This window comes from Cajanus cajan, chromosome 5, assembly GCF_000230855.2.
Source record: "Cajanus cajan strain Asha chromosome 5, NIPB_CcT2T_4, whole genome shotgun sequence".
Lineage (NCBI taxonomy): Eukaryota > Viridiplantae > Streptophyta > Magnoliopsida > Fabales > Fabaceae > Cajanus > Cajanus cajan.
Genome location: NC_138521.1, coordinates 66,386,894 through 66,401,444, shown reverse-complemented (window position 1 = coordinate 66,401,444; position 14,551 = coordinate 66,386,894). Strand labels below are relative to the sequence as shown.

General features: G+C 34.3%; 2 protein-coding genes across 2 annotated transcripts; both read right to left on the bottom strand.

Moving 5' to 3' along the window:
- Window positions 1-75: 75 nt before the first annotated feature.
- LYSOPL2 (lysophospholipase 2) lies at window positions 76-1,208 on the bottom strand. The gene has a single exon (XM_020351262.3). It carries the CDS (start codon window positions 1,114-1,116, stop codon window positions 157-159), a length of 960 nt encoding a protein of 319 aa, XP_020206851.1. The 5' UTR covers window positions 1,117-1,208; the 3' UTR covers window positions 76-156.
- A 4,495-nt stretch (window positions 1,209-5,703) lies between these two features.
- LOC109791899 (protein SMAX1-LIKE 4) lies at window positions 5,704-9,951 on the bottom strand. Its single transcript, XM_020351264.3, has 3 exons — window positions 8,302-9,951; window positions 7,484-7,694; window positions 5,704-7,307 (listed from the first exon to the last, which is right to left on the bottom strand). Exons 1-3 carry the CDS (start codon window positions 9,597-9,599, stop codon window positions 5,811-5,813), a joined length of 3,006 nt encoding a protein of 1,001 aa, XP_020206853.1. The 5' UTR covers window positions 9,600-9,951; the 3' UTR covers window positions 5,704-5,810.
- Window positions 9,952-14,551: the final 4,600 nt, after the last annotated feature.

The following is a 14,551-nucleotide window of genomic DNA, read 5'->3' as shown; positions in this document are numbered from 1 at the left end:
AATCTCGTATTGCAGTCTTTTGACAGTGTTTATATTTTTTATCCTACTAGTCCTTAATGGATAGTAACTCGTTCGTTAAAGCAAAAGGATGAAGCATTAAGTTGAATATAAAGTTTTGATGAACACTTGGTATGAGGAAAAGAGAAGAGGAGTTATTCAGTGTCCATATGTTGCGACCCTCTGATCAATCCAGTCCCTCATGTCCCCCAACACAAGGTTGGCGGAGTCATCAGGCTCCCCCTGAATCAAAGAATGGTACATCCCATCATAGAGCTTCAAAGTCTTATCCTCGCTGGAAGCCTTCTCATAAAGCAACTTAGAGGAGGAAGGGCAAGTAACGCCGTCAGAAGTTCCGTGAGCGGTGAAGAACGGGGCCGTTACTCTGGAGAAATTGTCCTGCACGTACTGCGTGACCCTGAGAAGCTCCCGCATGGTCCCCACCCGGGGTGGGCCGGTGTAGCGCCTGGGGTTGGAGGCAATGATCTTCAACTTGGCGGGATCCCGAATGGCCTTGCCGACCATCTTGTTGTCGGGCATAGCGGCCCAGGTGTCAGCCAGCCCAAACAAGAGGCCGTACATGAACAAATGGACCTTGCTGGGCTTCATGTCCTCGGGGATAACAAAGAGCGGCGCCGAGAACATGAGCCCGCTCCACGTGTCCGCCCGGGATTGGAAGTACATGAGGAGCGTGGCCAGGCCGCCCATCGACTCGCCGAAGAGGAAGGCCGGGAGGTTGGCGTAGGGGTCGCTGCGGCGGACGTCCAGGAAGAATGAGAGGGAGGCGGCCGCGATTTTTTCCATGTCGCCGAGGTAGCATCGGAGGCCGTCGGAGCGGCCGTGGCCGAGGAGGTCGGCGGCGAAGACGGCGTAGCCCCAGGTGGCGAAGTTGATGCAGATTTTCTGGAAGAGCCATCCGGTGTCGGAGCCGTAGCCGTGGGTCATGAAGACGGTGGCTTTGATGTTGTCTGTGTGGAGAGGGAGAAAGGACTGAGTGAATATCTTTCCGTGCGGGGTTTGAAAGTAGGACTTGGTGTTGCGCACGCCTTGGGAAGCGTAGTACTCTTCTTCTGGCATGTGGCCCCAGAAGTTTGGCGGAACCTCTGCTTCCGATGCCATTTTGTGTGTCTGCAAATTGCAATGGCGTTTGTGGGTTGCAACAAATAGCAAAGACAGAGTGTTAGGTGGGAGGGTGGCAGTGGGACCCAGGGAGTGGGTGAACCAACCCACCACTAGGCACTATGGATCAAAAGTTGGTTGGTGCTAAGTGCTAACCGATCACACTCTCCTTCGGTTGGTACCTTTTTTATTGGGCTATCACTTTATCTATTTTGGGTTGGACCAAAAAAAAGGGTTTTTGTTTTGTAGTTTGGGTAACGGCTAGTTAAACAATCAGAGATATTATTGGACTTGCTTCCTATCTTTGAAAGGTGATGAAGCCACTATGATGGGTTGGGCTTGGGCCATGTTATTCTGTTACCCAAAACTAATCCTTTCCCCTGCGAAAAGAAAAGTTAAGACCATCATTAGTAATGTGAAATTTTCATCATCCACCAGCTACTCCCCTACTTTTTCTCTCTATTTTATTCCTTATCGTGTTTACAATTGATAAGAAAAATCATACTGTATTTATTAAGAGAGTTCAAAAAGTGCAGAACAAGTTAACAACCGAGACTATACCTTGTAAACCGGCTGTTCCAATATGGAAAACTTATACCTATCAGTCATCCAATCTCGAAACATTCAAAGTGAATAATCTATCTCTCCCAAATGCATTTATGGATTTCAAAATTTTAAGGAGTTACCAAAAAAATCTTGAGTTTATTATTGTAACTTCTTGAATATGTTCCGGGATATTATTCATATCATCAATTTAGAGAATACTTTACTTTGGAGTTAATGGATAAATGTATCATTTCACATATTTTATGACATAAATTTGTCGTGTTAAAAGAGATGAAGATAAATAACAAATTGTCTTATTCTTAAATTGTGTCAGATTCAAACCAACTTTATCACTTAATGGATAACCGATTAGGCTAACAATTTGGGTTGATAAGATTAATCCAATCCCTCATATTTACTATATGACAAATTAATTATGACATAAATCCATGACAATCAAGTATAAAAACTCTAGTCCTAGAATAAGATAGACAAATTACACATATTTTAACTTTGGAAGAGTAACTAGGTTAACCTTCCTACATTTTTTAGACAGGAACAATTATCATTACATTCTAATATTCGATCCATAATTAATTGGACAATTATTATTACATTTTAGTATTAAATGCTTTGTTTCAATAAACTACCAATAATTTCTTATTAATAAAACCTGTGCCTTAACTTATTTTTGCTAATTTTTGACAACCATTAAACCAAAGTTAGAAATATATCAATCAACTTGAATATTTTTTTAGTCCTCCAATTTCAAATATTTGAAATTATAAGAAGTTGATCTCTTATTTTATTTGAAAGTATTTTTTCAATATATTTTTTTTCATAGTATATTGACATATTACTTTGTTTTTTTTGTTAAATTTTGAAACATTAAAGAGCAATACTAATGTAAATAAACATTTAATGAACAAAATAACACTTTTTTTTTTAATAGTAGACTGTCTCATCATTAAATACTATAACCAAAAAGAAAGCATACCAACACTACAACGTTACGTAATGATTTCAGGCTTGTGGCGCTAATAACTTTTGGTGCCATTTTAACTTGTATTCTTTTAAAAAGCTTTGTAATTAATAGCATCATTGTGAACTTTTATTTCAACTGACGACATTTGGTAGCTCTTTTAGAGCACTAATTAAAGCGAGGGACCCAAAATAAAAACATGAAAAGAATCAAATTAGAGTTCCTAAAAAAGAAACCTTAATCGGGAGACATACCTTTATGGAGGATCTCAAAAACCCAACCCAATCACTCATTCTTTGTTTAATTCCACATGGTGGAAGATAGATCGCCAAGAAAGTGGCACCCAGATCAGAAGCATGTAAACAAAAGTGAAAGCGAAGACACCAAATTCATTAGAAGGATTCAGAAGAATGTTAGCACATTCTTTTAACAAAACATTATTACACATTTTTTTAACAGTTTAATAATATGTGTAAAAGTTTTCACAACATCAACTAATTAAAATTTATCATTGATATGATATTTAATGTAAATATTATAAAAGTTTACAATTTAAGATTTATAAAAATTAAAAAATTTTATCATTAAATAACAAAATAAAACTATTTTATACTCGTGGTACCTTTTTTTACCCTCTTTTTATGGGAATACATTTTTATTGAGTTTAATTTTTATTCATTATCAATTTAAAAGTCACACCAACAATAGAGTCTAACTTAGTTGAGTAGGTGTATGAGTAATGTAAAGTTCTAAGTATTAAGTCCGTTTCCTATAAATAGAAAATGTCTAAAAATCACTTTTTCAAAATGCTAAACCCTAAGAAAGTATCTTATTGACATTTTTCTTTATCGATTTTATATTGACTTTCTAAGAAATTGGTAGTGATGTTCAATTATTCTTATACTAATTAAGTTATATCTTAATAATTAAGCAAAGTCATTTTATTAGGATGATAATTCTACCAAAATTTTATGAATATTTGTAAAAAGAAATTTATAGTAGATATAATAAATAGTCATTTAATGTAGATAGTTCTCAAGGTGAGAATTTACCTACAAAACTAAAGAAAGATTAGTGCGAGTATGAGTACCATAATAATCAACTTGTTCCATAATGACACTTATAAATACAAGCATTTAATTAAAATATCTTATATCGGAAGGGGTTTTAGTCGAAGGGTAAAGTTGAAAACTTTTAAGATTCTCGTCAAAGACTATTGGAGTAAACAATCAAGGTATAATAAGAATGTGAATTAGAGGTAATTTAAAGATTATTGAAATTATTATTAAGGCCTAAATCTAATAAGATTAGTATAATAGTGATGCATGAAAAGGAAAATGATACGTTTTGACTACATTTATTATAACATTAATTATGTTGATCTATTTATGCTCAAAAATTGACTTGAACGTTAAAGTGTTTTTTACAAGTATTTTTTCTTTCTCTTTTCAAACAAGTATAATTGAAAACTACTCCTTTCATTATCAAAGATAAGTAAATATATTTTGAAGCCCTCGAATAAATATCAACAAATATTATAGAAATGCCAAACCTGAAGATTGGGAGAATGAAGACTCAGAAGATTAAGACTTGGAGTCATGAAATTATTTGTGTATCCTTATGTAGGTACATATCTCTTATATATAATTATTAAAATAAACATAATTATTTAATCAAAAGTTCTTTATATCTCATAATTATATCTTTTGACTTTATAATATGTAACTACAAACTATTAATGTCAATCTATTATTATTTTTTTATGGAGAGTACTAACACATAACTCCATATTAAGAATTAATTATTCTTGAAGTTTACTTTATATTTTATCAACTTTAGAAATTATAAAAAAATATTTATAAATAATTATGTTCCTATAATGTAGTATAATTATATTTGTATGTGATTTAAGAATGTTTTTTATTTATAATTCCAGTAGAAAAAAGGATATTTTTTCAGTTCAGTTGTAGTAATCTCTTGAATTAATAATTGATCTTAGATCTAAGTAAGGTGAGGGTCACATATGCAAGATACCCAAACAAGTACGAGAAAAAATATTTAAGTTGCAATCCAATATACATATTCAGATCCTATCTTTTGTTATCCCTACATTTTATGAAATTTATTTTCATACACTCTTTTTGCCACTAATAATAAATTTAGTATATAGTCGTTAAATATTTGAGTATCATATTCTTTTATAATTTTGATTAATCATGAGTTTAATCATGAATATCACATTTAGAGATCGAATATGATTTTTATATCATTGTTGTAATTAATCATACTCTCCGTATGTGTAATAATAAAAGATGATGACATGGTTGTTAAAAAATTAGTCCATCATTTCATTTATTTACTGTTCAGTGTCATATTAATATTATAGACTACATTACCAAGTTTCATAATCATATTCATGCAAAATTTTGCCACACGCCGTTGTCGATTATCATGAAAATGGGTCATATACTGGAAATCAATTGCAATGACAGGATATCGTATATATAGATATATATGATGATTCACCAATCATAGAGTAACTTTACATAATTAAAATAGCAGTACACTCAAGGACGCACTTCCGCTGTTGAATCATTTACAACCTTTGAGGTCAAAGTAATGATATATAGTTTTGATTTTGAATATATAAAATGGAAGCAGAAAGCGTCAATAGCGGAGGCAGGTACATTTCTCAATTGTTGTTATCAATTATCATTTTTATTTTCTTCGGTTGGGAACAATGCATGACTTCATATTTGTGCATGGAAGCCTTGCATAATAATCATGATTGTTCTCCGATTGCAGCACAAGGAGGAAAATAAATTAACAAAGGGATAGTGGAAATGCAAAACAACTTACGAAAAGATAACATGGTCTGACTTCTGTTGATGCTTGCTCTTGCTCTGCTCTCCCCCATTATTTCTAATTAATTGATCCTTTTATTTGTTTAGAACAGACTGAAACTTAAAACTAATTTAGAGTACAAAAATACCCATTTTACCTTAAAATAAAAAAGAACAAAGTAGTAGGAGTGAGTAATGATGAACATAATTGTGAAGTGAAATAAAACAAACCCATGCTATTATGAAAATTAGCAGTTACACAAACTATCCCATTTTACACCTTGTGGACAATTTTACAAGAAGCCCTCGGTACCCAAAATCGCTCACTCTATGAAGTAGTTAACATTGATACTCTTGGGCAGAGAAGAACTCATGAACCCACTATTTGATTTTTTATCTCCTTTACCACACCAAGAAAGTCTAAAAAGTATACCCTCCTTCCCTCCAAAGTTAACTGTTTGTAAACTACATTCAAAAACGTCTTTCAGCCATTTCATAAACAACCTGTTTGTGAAAAAACCACACCCAACACGCACATGCTCAATCACTCTCTCATCTACACTTAAATTCTCCAAACATTGCTTCCCATAAACCTCCTCAAAAGACCCTTTGATCTTACTCAAAAACAACACTTCCATCTCCTTGTCCTTAATTGGACTTGTGTTAAACTCAAATCGGTTCTCTATTGAGTCAAGAAATCCATTTTGGTTCAGCGGATCACCTATAGTTTCCCTAGTCAAATCACTTGATATGGGACTACTTTCTCCTGCTTTAGCCTCCCCATCATCACCCTCTTCATCAGCTCTCATGTTCAGATCAAGAGTGTTAAAGCTTGTTTGTCTTGAAAACTCTTTCTTTTTGTTCCCTTGAAAACTCTTGATGTTAGAAAACAAATCCAGTTCAGCTCTTCTCTTGTGGCCTAAACAAGGCGCCGCCATCCCAGTTGCGACAGATGGTGTCTCTAAGTTAGGCTTGGTTTCACTGACCTGCCACAACAACCTCATAACCATGTCCTCATTCTGCTCCTCAATGATCGTGGGTCCACCACTACTCAATATGAAAATTACTTGACTTGAGTTCTCTTCTGTGGAATTTTCAAACTTCCCTGTTTCAAATCCATCAGAAAGGAACTTATTGAATTGGGCATCAGCAAAGTCAACATTTTCTATTGACACCACAAGCTGTTGGTGGGTTTTCAATGCTCCTGCTAGCATTTCAGAAAACAGGGCTATTGAAGCCTCTCTCTTTAGCATGTCAAAGTGAAGGAGCACATCGGTTGAGCCAAAAACAGATTCTGCAACTGCAAGTGCCAACCTTCTTTTCCCAATGGTGTCATTGCCTTGCAGAAGTAACCAAGTAATGTTTTTACTTTGCTTTGCTGATTTGGAATCAATCAAGGCTTCTGCTATTAAAGGAACAGTCTCAGACTGCCATGGCACATTCTCCTGCAATAGTTTACAAATATGAGCTTGTTGCAGTGTTGTATCAGTTATATGATCCCCCACCGTCTCACCTGAACCACCATTTCCAAGAGCAAGGGTAGTCTTGACTTCTTTACCTTCCATACCCTCAAGGGAATCCAAGACAGGCTCTGTTGCTTCCCTTTTGTAGCCGAAATTGAACTCAGTGATGCATGATTGTTGGCGCCGGAATCGAGGGACGAGTTTGGAGGTGGAACCATGTGTGGCATTGTTGGCAAATGATATAGAGCTTGATGAATTACAACTGTTGTTCCAGTTCCATTGGGTTTGAGGCTGTTTGCTTTGGTGGAGACAGTGGCACAGTCTATTCCATTTTCTTTTCAACTGGATAAATTCATCCTGAAAATGTTGAAGTATTATAAGTCAAAAACCTCTACAATTTTTCAAATCTCAACTAATAGGAACAAGAACATGCATGTTCAGAGAAGAGATAAAGCCATTACACAATCATCAAGTATTGGATTATAAACAGAAAAGTTAACTTGTCTTTTAATTTTCCACTTAGTAATTGCTACCTTCTTATGGTCTTCTTCTGTACTATGGGACTGAAGCCAGAAAGGCAACGTTTTCTTCTGGTTTGGTCTGAGAAATTGAGCTTCTTTTTCATAATTGGAGGCACATTCTTCACAACAATTGAGCTTATCCTCCTGCTCCTTGTTACTAAAGGGCTTTGTTTCAGGGACATGAGACGGGTTCTGCGAGATGCTCATCTTTGAATCAAGGACACTGTAAATTGAGTGCAGAAAATCCCAAGTTAAAATCCAAAACTAAACAAATAGGCACTGTTGAGTTTAGAATATATGGCATTCCATTCTTATCACTTAATGATTAATACCATAGTAGGTCTTAATTATTCCCAGTGGTTGCAATAAGTCATATTTTCAAGAATATATCTCTTTTCCTTTTTGTAAAGTCTAGTTTCTGTTTCTGCTACACAATAATATCATGTGCATGCGTATGTGTAAGAAGTTGGTTATACACTGACAAACTAAAGTGAGGCAGAACCAGAAACAGAAAGGCTCTGCTTCACATCTGCCTTACCAACCAACCATGCTTTTCGCAATGGTTCTGGCATAGCTCAGTGACCGTACGCACTCCTCAACAAAATGTGAAACAAATTAAGCTTTCAACAGACCATCATGCCTGAATAACTTTTATGTACTTATGTTTTCCTTTCTTCTTTTCTTTCTTTCTTTCTTTCTTCCCCTTAATTTTAGGTTGCATTTTACTAGTCATTTTGTAATATTTTTTTTTTGCATGAAATCAAACAAATTAAGCATGACATCTTTTAGTCATTAAATCAAATCAAACTAATTATTAAGCAGAAGATTACCTGGGAGCATGAAGACTCAAGCCAAGTCCACCTGATGGAACAGGAACAGCCTGAAGAGCCCACTGCTTTTCAAGAGGGGGTTGCCTCATTTGACACCTCATGTATGTTTGATAACTAGCAGTTGCCATGAGCCACACCTTAGCGTTATTTGAGGTTCCACAGTCACAGAATAACTTTCCTATTTCTGAAATTAGATGATCAACTGGGTTATAACCAGAAATTTCCCCATCTGGTGACCCTTCCTCTTTTTCACTGCAGCTTCCATCCTCCACTGTCCACTTCAGGTCTCCAATATAAAAAATGCCACCCCCTCCTCCTGATGCAATGGAATCCACCTTCCTTTTCAGTTCTAACAGTTTCATTTCAACTTCATCTCTCTTCATGCAACTCAAAGAAACAGGTGAGAATTGGAATTTGATAAAATGGGTTGATTTTAACTCATCCGGCACTTCTGACCTTTCTAGCCTTCCCATTAGCTCTCCCACAAGCCCTTCAGTTAATGACACTGAGTCACCAACAATCACAGTGTTCTTTTTCTTCTTCCTCAAGAGGATGTCCAGAACAAGCCTGACATCCTTACTAGAAGAAGCTGCCCCAGAGATATGATTCTTTGGTGGAGAAAAGAGAAGTGAAGGGTTGAACTCAGAAGCATAAGAAGTTAAAAAGTGATGAGTCTGCCTGAAATTGCTAGGGTTGTTGGACGTTTCCCTATGGCTCTCACTAGCAGAAGGTGAACAAGGAGAAGAAAACACACCACCAGTGCTATTGTAGCACTGGAAAACTGAATGGGGTGAGGAGTACTCCTCTATGTTGCTCTTAACAGCGGTGCTGGAGAAACCAGCCTCTCTCATAACCCTGCTAACACTAGGGTCATCAAGAATGGATATGATGAGCTGTTCCAGCTCAACCTTGATAGTGAGAAGAGGCTGTTGTTGCTGTTGCTCTATGCAGCCCCTCCTCTGGTGAGCCTGAGCTCTCTTGAGTGCAGCAATGAGAGCATTGGAGAGAGAAGGCTGAGTGTGGATCAAAGGAGCAGGTGTTGTTGGGAGCCTGTTGAGAGCCACATTGAAGCACAACTCAAGAGCCCTGCATTGAAGAGGATGAGAAGTTTGGTGAGGCTGAGACTTAAGACAAGCCCTTCTCAAGGAACTGCCTCTTAGGCTGAGCAAAGTGGCAGCCACGTGCAGAGGAGTGACCTGTGCATGGCCCCTCCTCCGAGCCAACCCCAGAGAGTGCTTCAACACTGAAGCAGCCTCAGCTGTGAGGGTCTGCTGTAATGCACAAACTCCTGAGCGCATCACTTGATCAACACCACCCCCCTCACCACCCCCTTTGTTGATGAACCTTGGTTTTCTTCACAACCACGCTTTTCTTCTTCTTATCTTTCTCTCCCTCTCCAAACACTACCCCCACCCTCTCTCTTGCTATGCTTAGATGGATTTGGAACTTGGAAGTGTTTTTTTTTTTTGTTTTTAACCCTCTCTTTGGTTCAAAAGAACGTGGAACTAACTGAAGGGGTTTCAAGGATGGAAGAAGTGTAAGCTAAAACCCAAAACACACACAAAGAGAGAAAGCTCTAGTGAGAGTCGTGTGGCTTTAGAAATACCTGAACTAAGCCTCACCGCCTTCTTTATACTTCTTGTCACTCATCATTTTTATTCTTTTCTTTTTCTTTAATTCTCTCTTTTGGTTTTAGTTTAAAGAGGCAGCTTTTTTTCTTGTCTTTATTTATTGTTTCTACTGATTCCCTCTAGTTATTGCTGCAATATGCTGCACGTATTTGTTTTCTGGTTTCTGATACGTCACATTAATTTGTTTGTATTAATAAGAAACAAGTTTGTAATAGTCGTTTGACTGCTTTTTCATATGAGTAAATGACAAGTGTAAATTTTTTTTGTACCGTGATTCAGTTACAAATAATAAGTTTCTTTATTTTTATACTTCAACAACGACTTTAAAAGTGTCTATTAAACTCTTTTAAGATATGATTAATTGTATAATCTGAGGCTCTTAACCGCTTCATGAACTGTATATAATTAAATAATAATAATAATAATAATAATAAATTAATAATATAAAACTTATTTGTGTAAATTTGAAGGAATGAAGGATATCAATGTTTACGTACATATAAGGTAGTTTGGTCTAATTAATTAAATTATTATAGAACATCTTTAAGCAATAATTTATTATACTTAACTAGTAATCTAAACACTTAGTGAAAACGATGTAATATATTATGTATTATGAGGACTGAGGACCATTTCGATCATGCATTTATAAAAGTATGAAAAGCTGAGACTGCAGTCATCTTACTTAGGGTACTCATCTATCAGATAGCTGCAATAACAATGAGCATGCATGTTTTTGGATCATGGTTAATCATTATTATTATCATGATACAAAGGGCAGACGAACTATGATTAATTCAAGGATTAAATGATATTGTTGCGTTATTTACTGCTCTATTATTTTTGCATAGGAAATTAGAGTCGATGATATAGTAATGTGGACCTGCAATTCAAAATTTTCACTCGGACTCATAGAGCTTCCCACCCTTTTCCACATCATCTTTTGATGAATAGACAGACACGGTCAGCAGAAATTCGAAAAAAGTTACTAAAGGGAAAAGAAGCTAGTGCGATGAAAGATTTTCTTTTAAAAAGCAAAGCGGTAAATTGCATTTTTTTTTTCATTTGTATATAGAATTGACGTGTCTTTGCATACCAAAATTTGTTGACATAGACAGTAACTGTTTGCATATCTTAATTAAATAGTTTAGGGTCGGAGTGATTTTAAATATGAAATAGATCATGAAAGAAAAATACTCATCTTACTTACTCTCATGCTAACTAGAAAATAAAAAAAATAAAAAAACACTTTTTTACATTTTTTTTAAAATTTTAGGTAGTTATCTCTTTCATCTCTTCACGCCAATCCTCGTAGAGAGACAGTATTTTATTCCCAAAGTACCCAAAAAGCAACCCTCTGTCTGCTATCCTCTGTTAGCATTATTGGTTCTTTTTCAGCCTCTCTGCTTCCTGCAAACTGCAATCACCTTTTGTCTTAATCTCATCATATCTCTCATTCCATCCACTAACCAAACCTTGTGTTGCCAAATAAAGGAAGCCAAACTCATTTATATTCCACACCGTTATGACTTATAATCCACACCCATTTGTACATACATGTTCACGTTTCGTTTACTCCATTTTGTGGTTTCTTGGATGCCTGAAACCATGTACCACAACAGTTCAATCATCAACTTTTAGTTTGTGAACAATTTTACAACTTTGGTCTAATATTTTCACCCGTCACCATTGGCTGAATATAACCATCTCTCTTGCTTTCTTAATTGAACTCTTTCTTTTCCAGGTTTTATTTTATCTAATATCTATATACTAGGCTAGATTCTTATCGAGATGTATGAAAGGTTTATATGATCAGGCAGTATCTCGAGATTATATATATCACATGCACCCTAAGGGCATAGGAGAAGAGAGAGAGAGAGAATAAGAAACAAAGAGAATATATATGCTAAACTAAATATCATTGGTGATGTGTGGAAGAAATTAAGAACATTGAATTAATTTGTAAATATATAGTTTCACGAGTTACACTTTCACCTTTTGAAAATACATTATTCATACTAGCTCTTGTGACGTTTTCCCATGCAAAATAGTAATTGATGAGAAGGTAAGATTAGACATAACTTTGACCAACTGTACATGAAAGAAGCATATGGGTCCTCACGTAGTCACCTTAATTTGACCCTTGCAAGATTCGAAGCATGATTCGTATGATAAGAAAAAATAATCATTATAAACTTTACTTTTAAGTTAATAATTTCGAAAAGAAAATGAAAGAAGATAACAAATCTTAAAAAGGACTAGGGCCTAGAGGGAGAGCTTGATCTTGGAAGTATTACATCGCGGGAATTCCCAGACTACGATCGATCTGCTCAAGAGTTTAAGGAAAAGGAAACAAAAGGAGAAAAAAAGTAAAATGGAATAGAAGTATAATATTTTTAATCTCTCATATTTAGAATAAATTTATTTTTTATCTCTTTAATTTAAAATTATTATTTTTAATTTTTTTAATTTTTAAAAATTTTGTTTTAATTTATTAAGTCATCAATAATATATATTTGAATAATTATATAATATCAGTTAAATTTAATATAATATTTTTACTAACAAATACATTAGTAAGTATATTTTATGTGATAGTATTTGATAAATTTTTTAATAAAATTTAAATATAAATATTAAAATAAGATTTTTCTTTTAAAATTTTAAATATTTTAAAAAAATTAATTTTAAATTTAAAAGATTAAAAATATATTTAAATCAATTCTAAGTGGATAACTTCCTTATTCTAAAAGAAGGGAGGGGGAAATCTGTTAATGAGGCCTATGAAACTAAGAAGTGTTTCGATTGGAAGTGCGTGGAATTGAAAGTACAAAAAAAAAATTGTAAAGCTTCAAAGTACGAATGAAATGATGAATAAAGTAGTATATAAAATTGGCAATGGGAATGTATAAGGTACTCAAATTTAAAAATTGAGTACCAAACACAGGTGGAATGTTAACCGGTATACGTAAATAAATGTATTTTATTGAACGGTCCAGATATTAGGGTAATAATAGGTTGTCTTATAATTTATGTAAAATTGTTAATTAATCATCCCCTTGTAAATAAAATAATGAGTACATTTTTGCAAAAAATACACCAGTTAATTTCCCTCTTTTATGATTGGTTTTCGCTAGCTATAGTTGATTTCAAAATAGGATCTGTGTTACTGCTGGAGTCAACATCCGAAAAAGAGTGCATCATATATATTCAAAAGCAAAACCAGCTGTGATGTTACTTAAACCAACTTTGGCATCTTAAGTATGGAAAACAAACACATCCACTAGCAAATTTTGATGTTGACGATAGATTTCAGAACATGTGGAACTTTTTGTAGTACTTAGTAAATTAGATGTTACAAAATATTCTATGTTACAAATATAAATGAGAATCTAGGATCTCATAATAATGAAGTCAAAGAAGATAAAGCATCCAATCAAGAGTGTTAGAAAATTTTGACAAGATTATGTCTCTCCACTTGGATTTTATAACCAAGCAAAACGTAACCTCTCTAAACAAATGCAACTCAATATTTCCTTAAAATGCCTCTAGTTTACCTTAATTAATTTCCACTTTAAAATGTCTCTCCCTATTTTATTTCTCAATGATTTGGAGCAGTTTATAATTGATTGAGGAACTATTCTAGAAAAATGTCTAGATATTGATCAGGCTTCGCTCACAGTATGGCGCTATCTCTCACAGCAAGTGTAATAATAGAGTTGATGTACTTATTTGAATGAAACATTTTTATTGCAACTTTTTTATACATGTAATTAATGGAAGAACTGAAAATCAATATTTGAAATTAAGTTAGTTAACTACAGTATATGTAGCAGGTCAGTTTTTAGTTGTGTACGTACACGGTATACAATTTTCAACTTGTGCACCCTTAAGCATTCTCCCCCTTTTTTATCCTCTCCAAATTCAATGTTACATATATTCGTTTTTCTTTATAATCTACTAGAGGAGACAATAATTATCAAAAGGATATATAAAGAAACAGTACCTCTGGAACGTTTAAACTTTTGAGGTTAACAATAGGGTTTCTTTTGCGGTCAAAGTCACAGATATATGTATCACATAGGTTATTACTACGTAAAAGGCTAATTTATCGAATATATATATATCTAGCTAACTGATACCTGTGACGACTCTTGTTTACTATCATATCATCACAAGATTGGAGTATATATATATATAAGACATATCGTGATAGTAAAAAATACTTTATTTACATTTTAATTATCATTTTTATTATGAACGGTTAATAAAATTATAATACAAAAATTCTGTAATTATCACTTTCATGTGACTTGTAATATTTGATTTTGACTGTATGATGATGATATTTGTCTAGCTATCTCCCTTTCATATAAAAGTATATATTTTAAAATACAAGTAAATATATTGATGATAAAGTTATATATTTAATTATGTATGACATGAATGAACCACGAGATATGATTTGTTAAATCAATGTTATATAAAATATATATCATAGTAAGTGTGATTAAGTTTTTCCACTTTTATCGGGGGGGTGGGGGATGGGGGGCACCTGTGTTCTCTGAGCTCTTTTCTTTGTTCCGATTAAAGACAAAGCAGCACTAAGTAGGTAATAA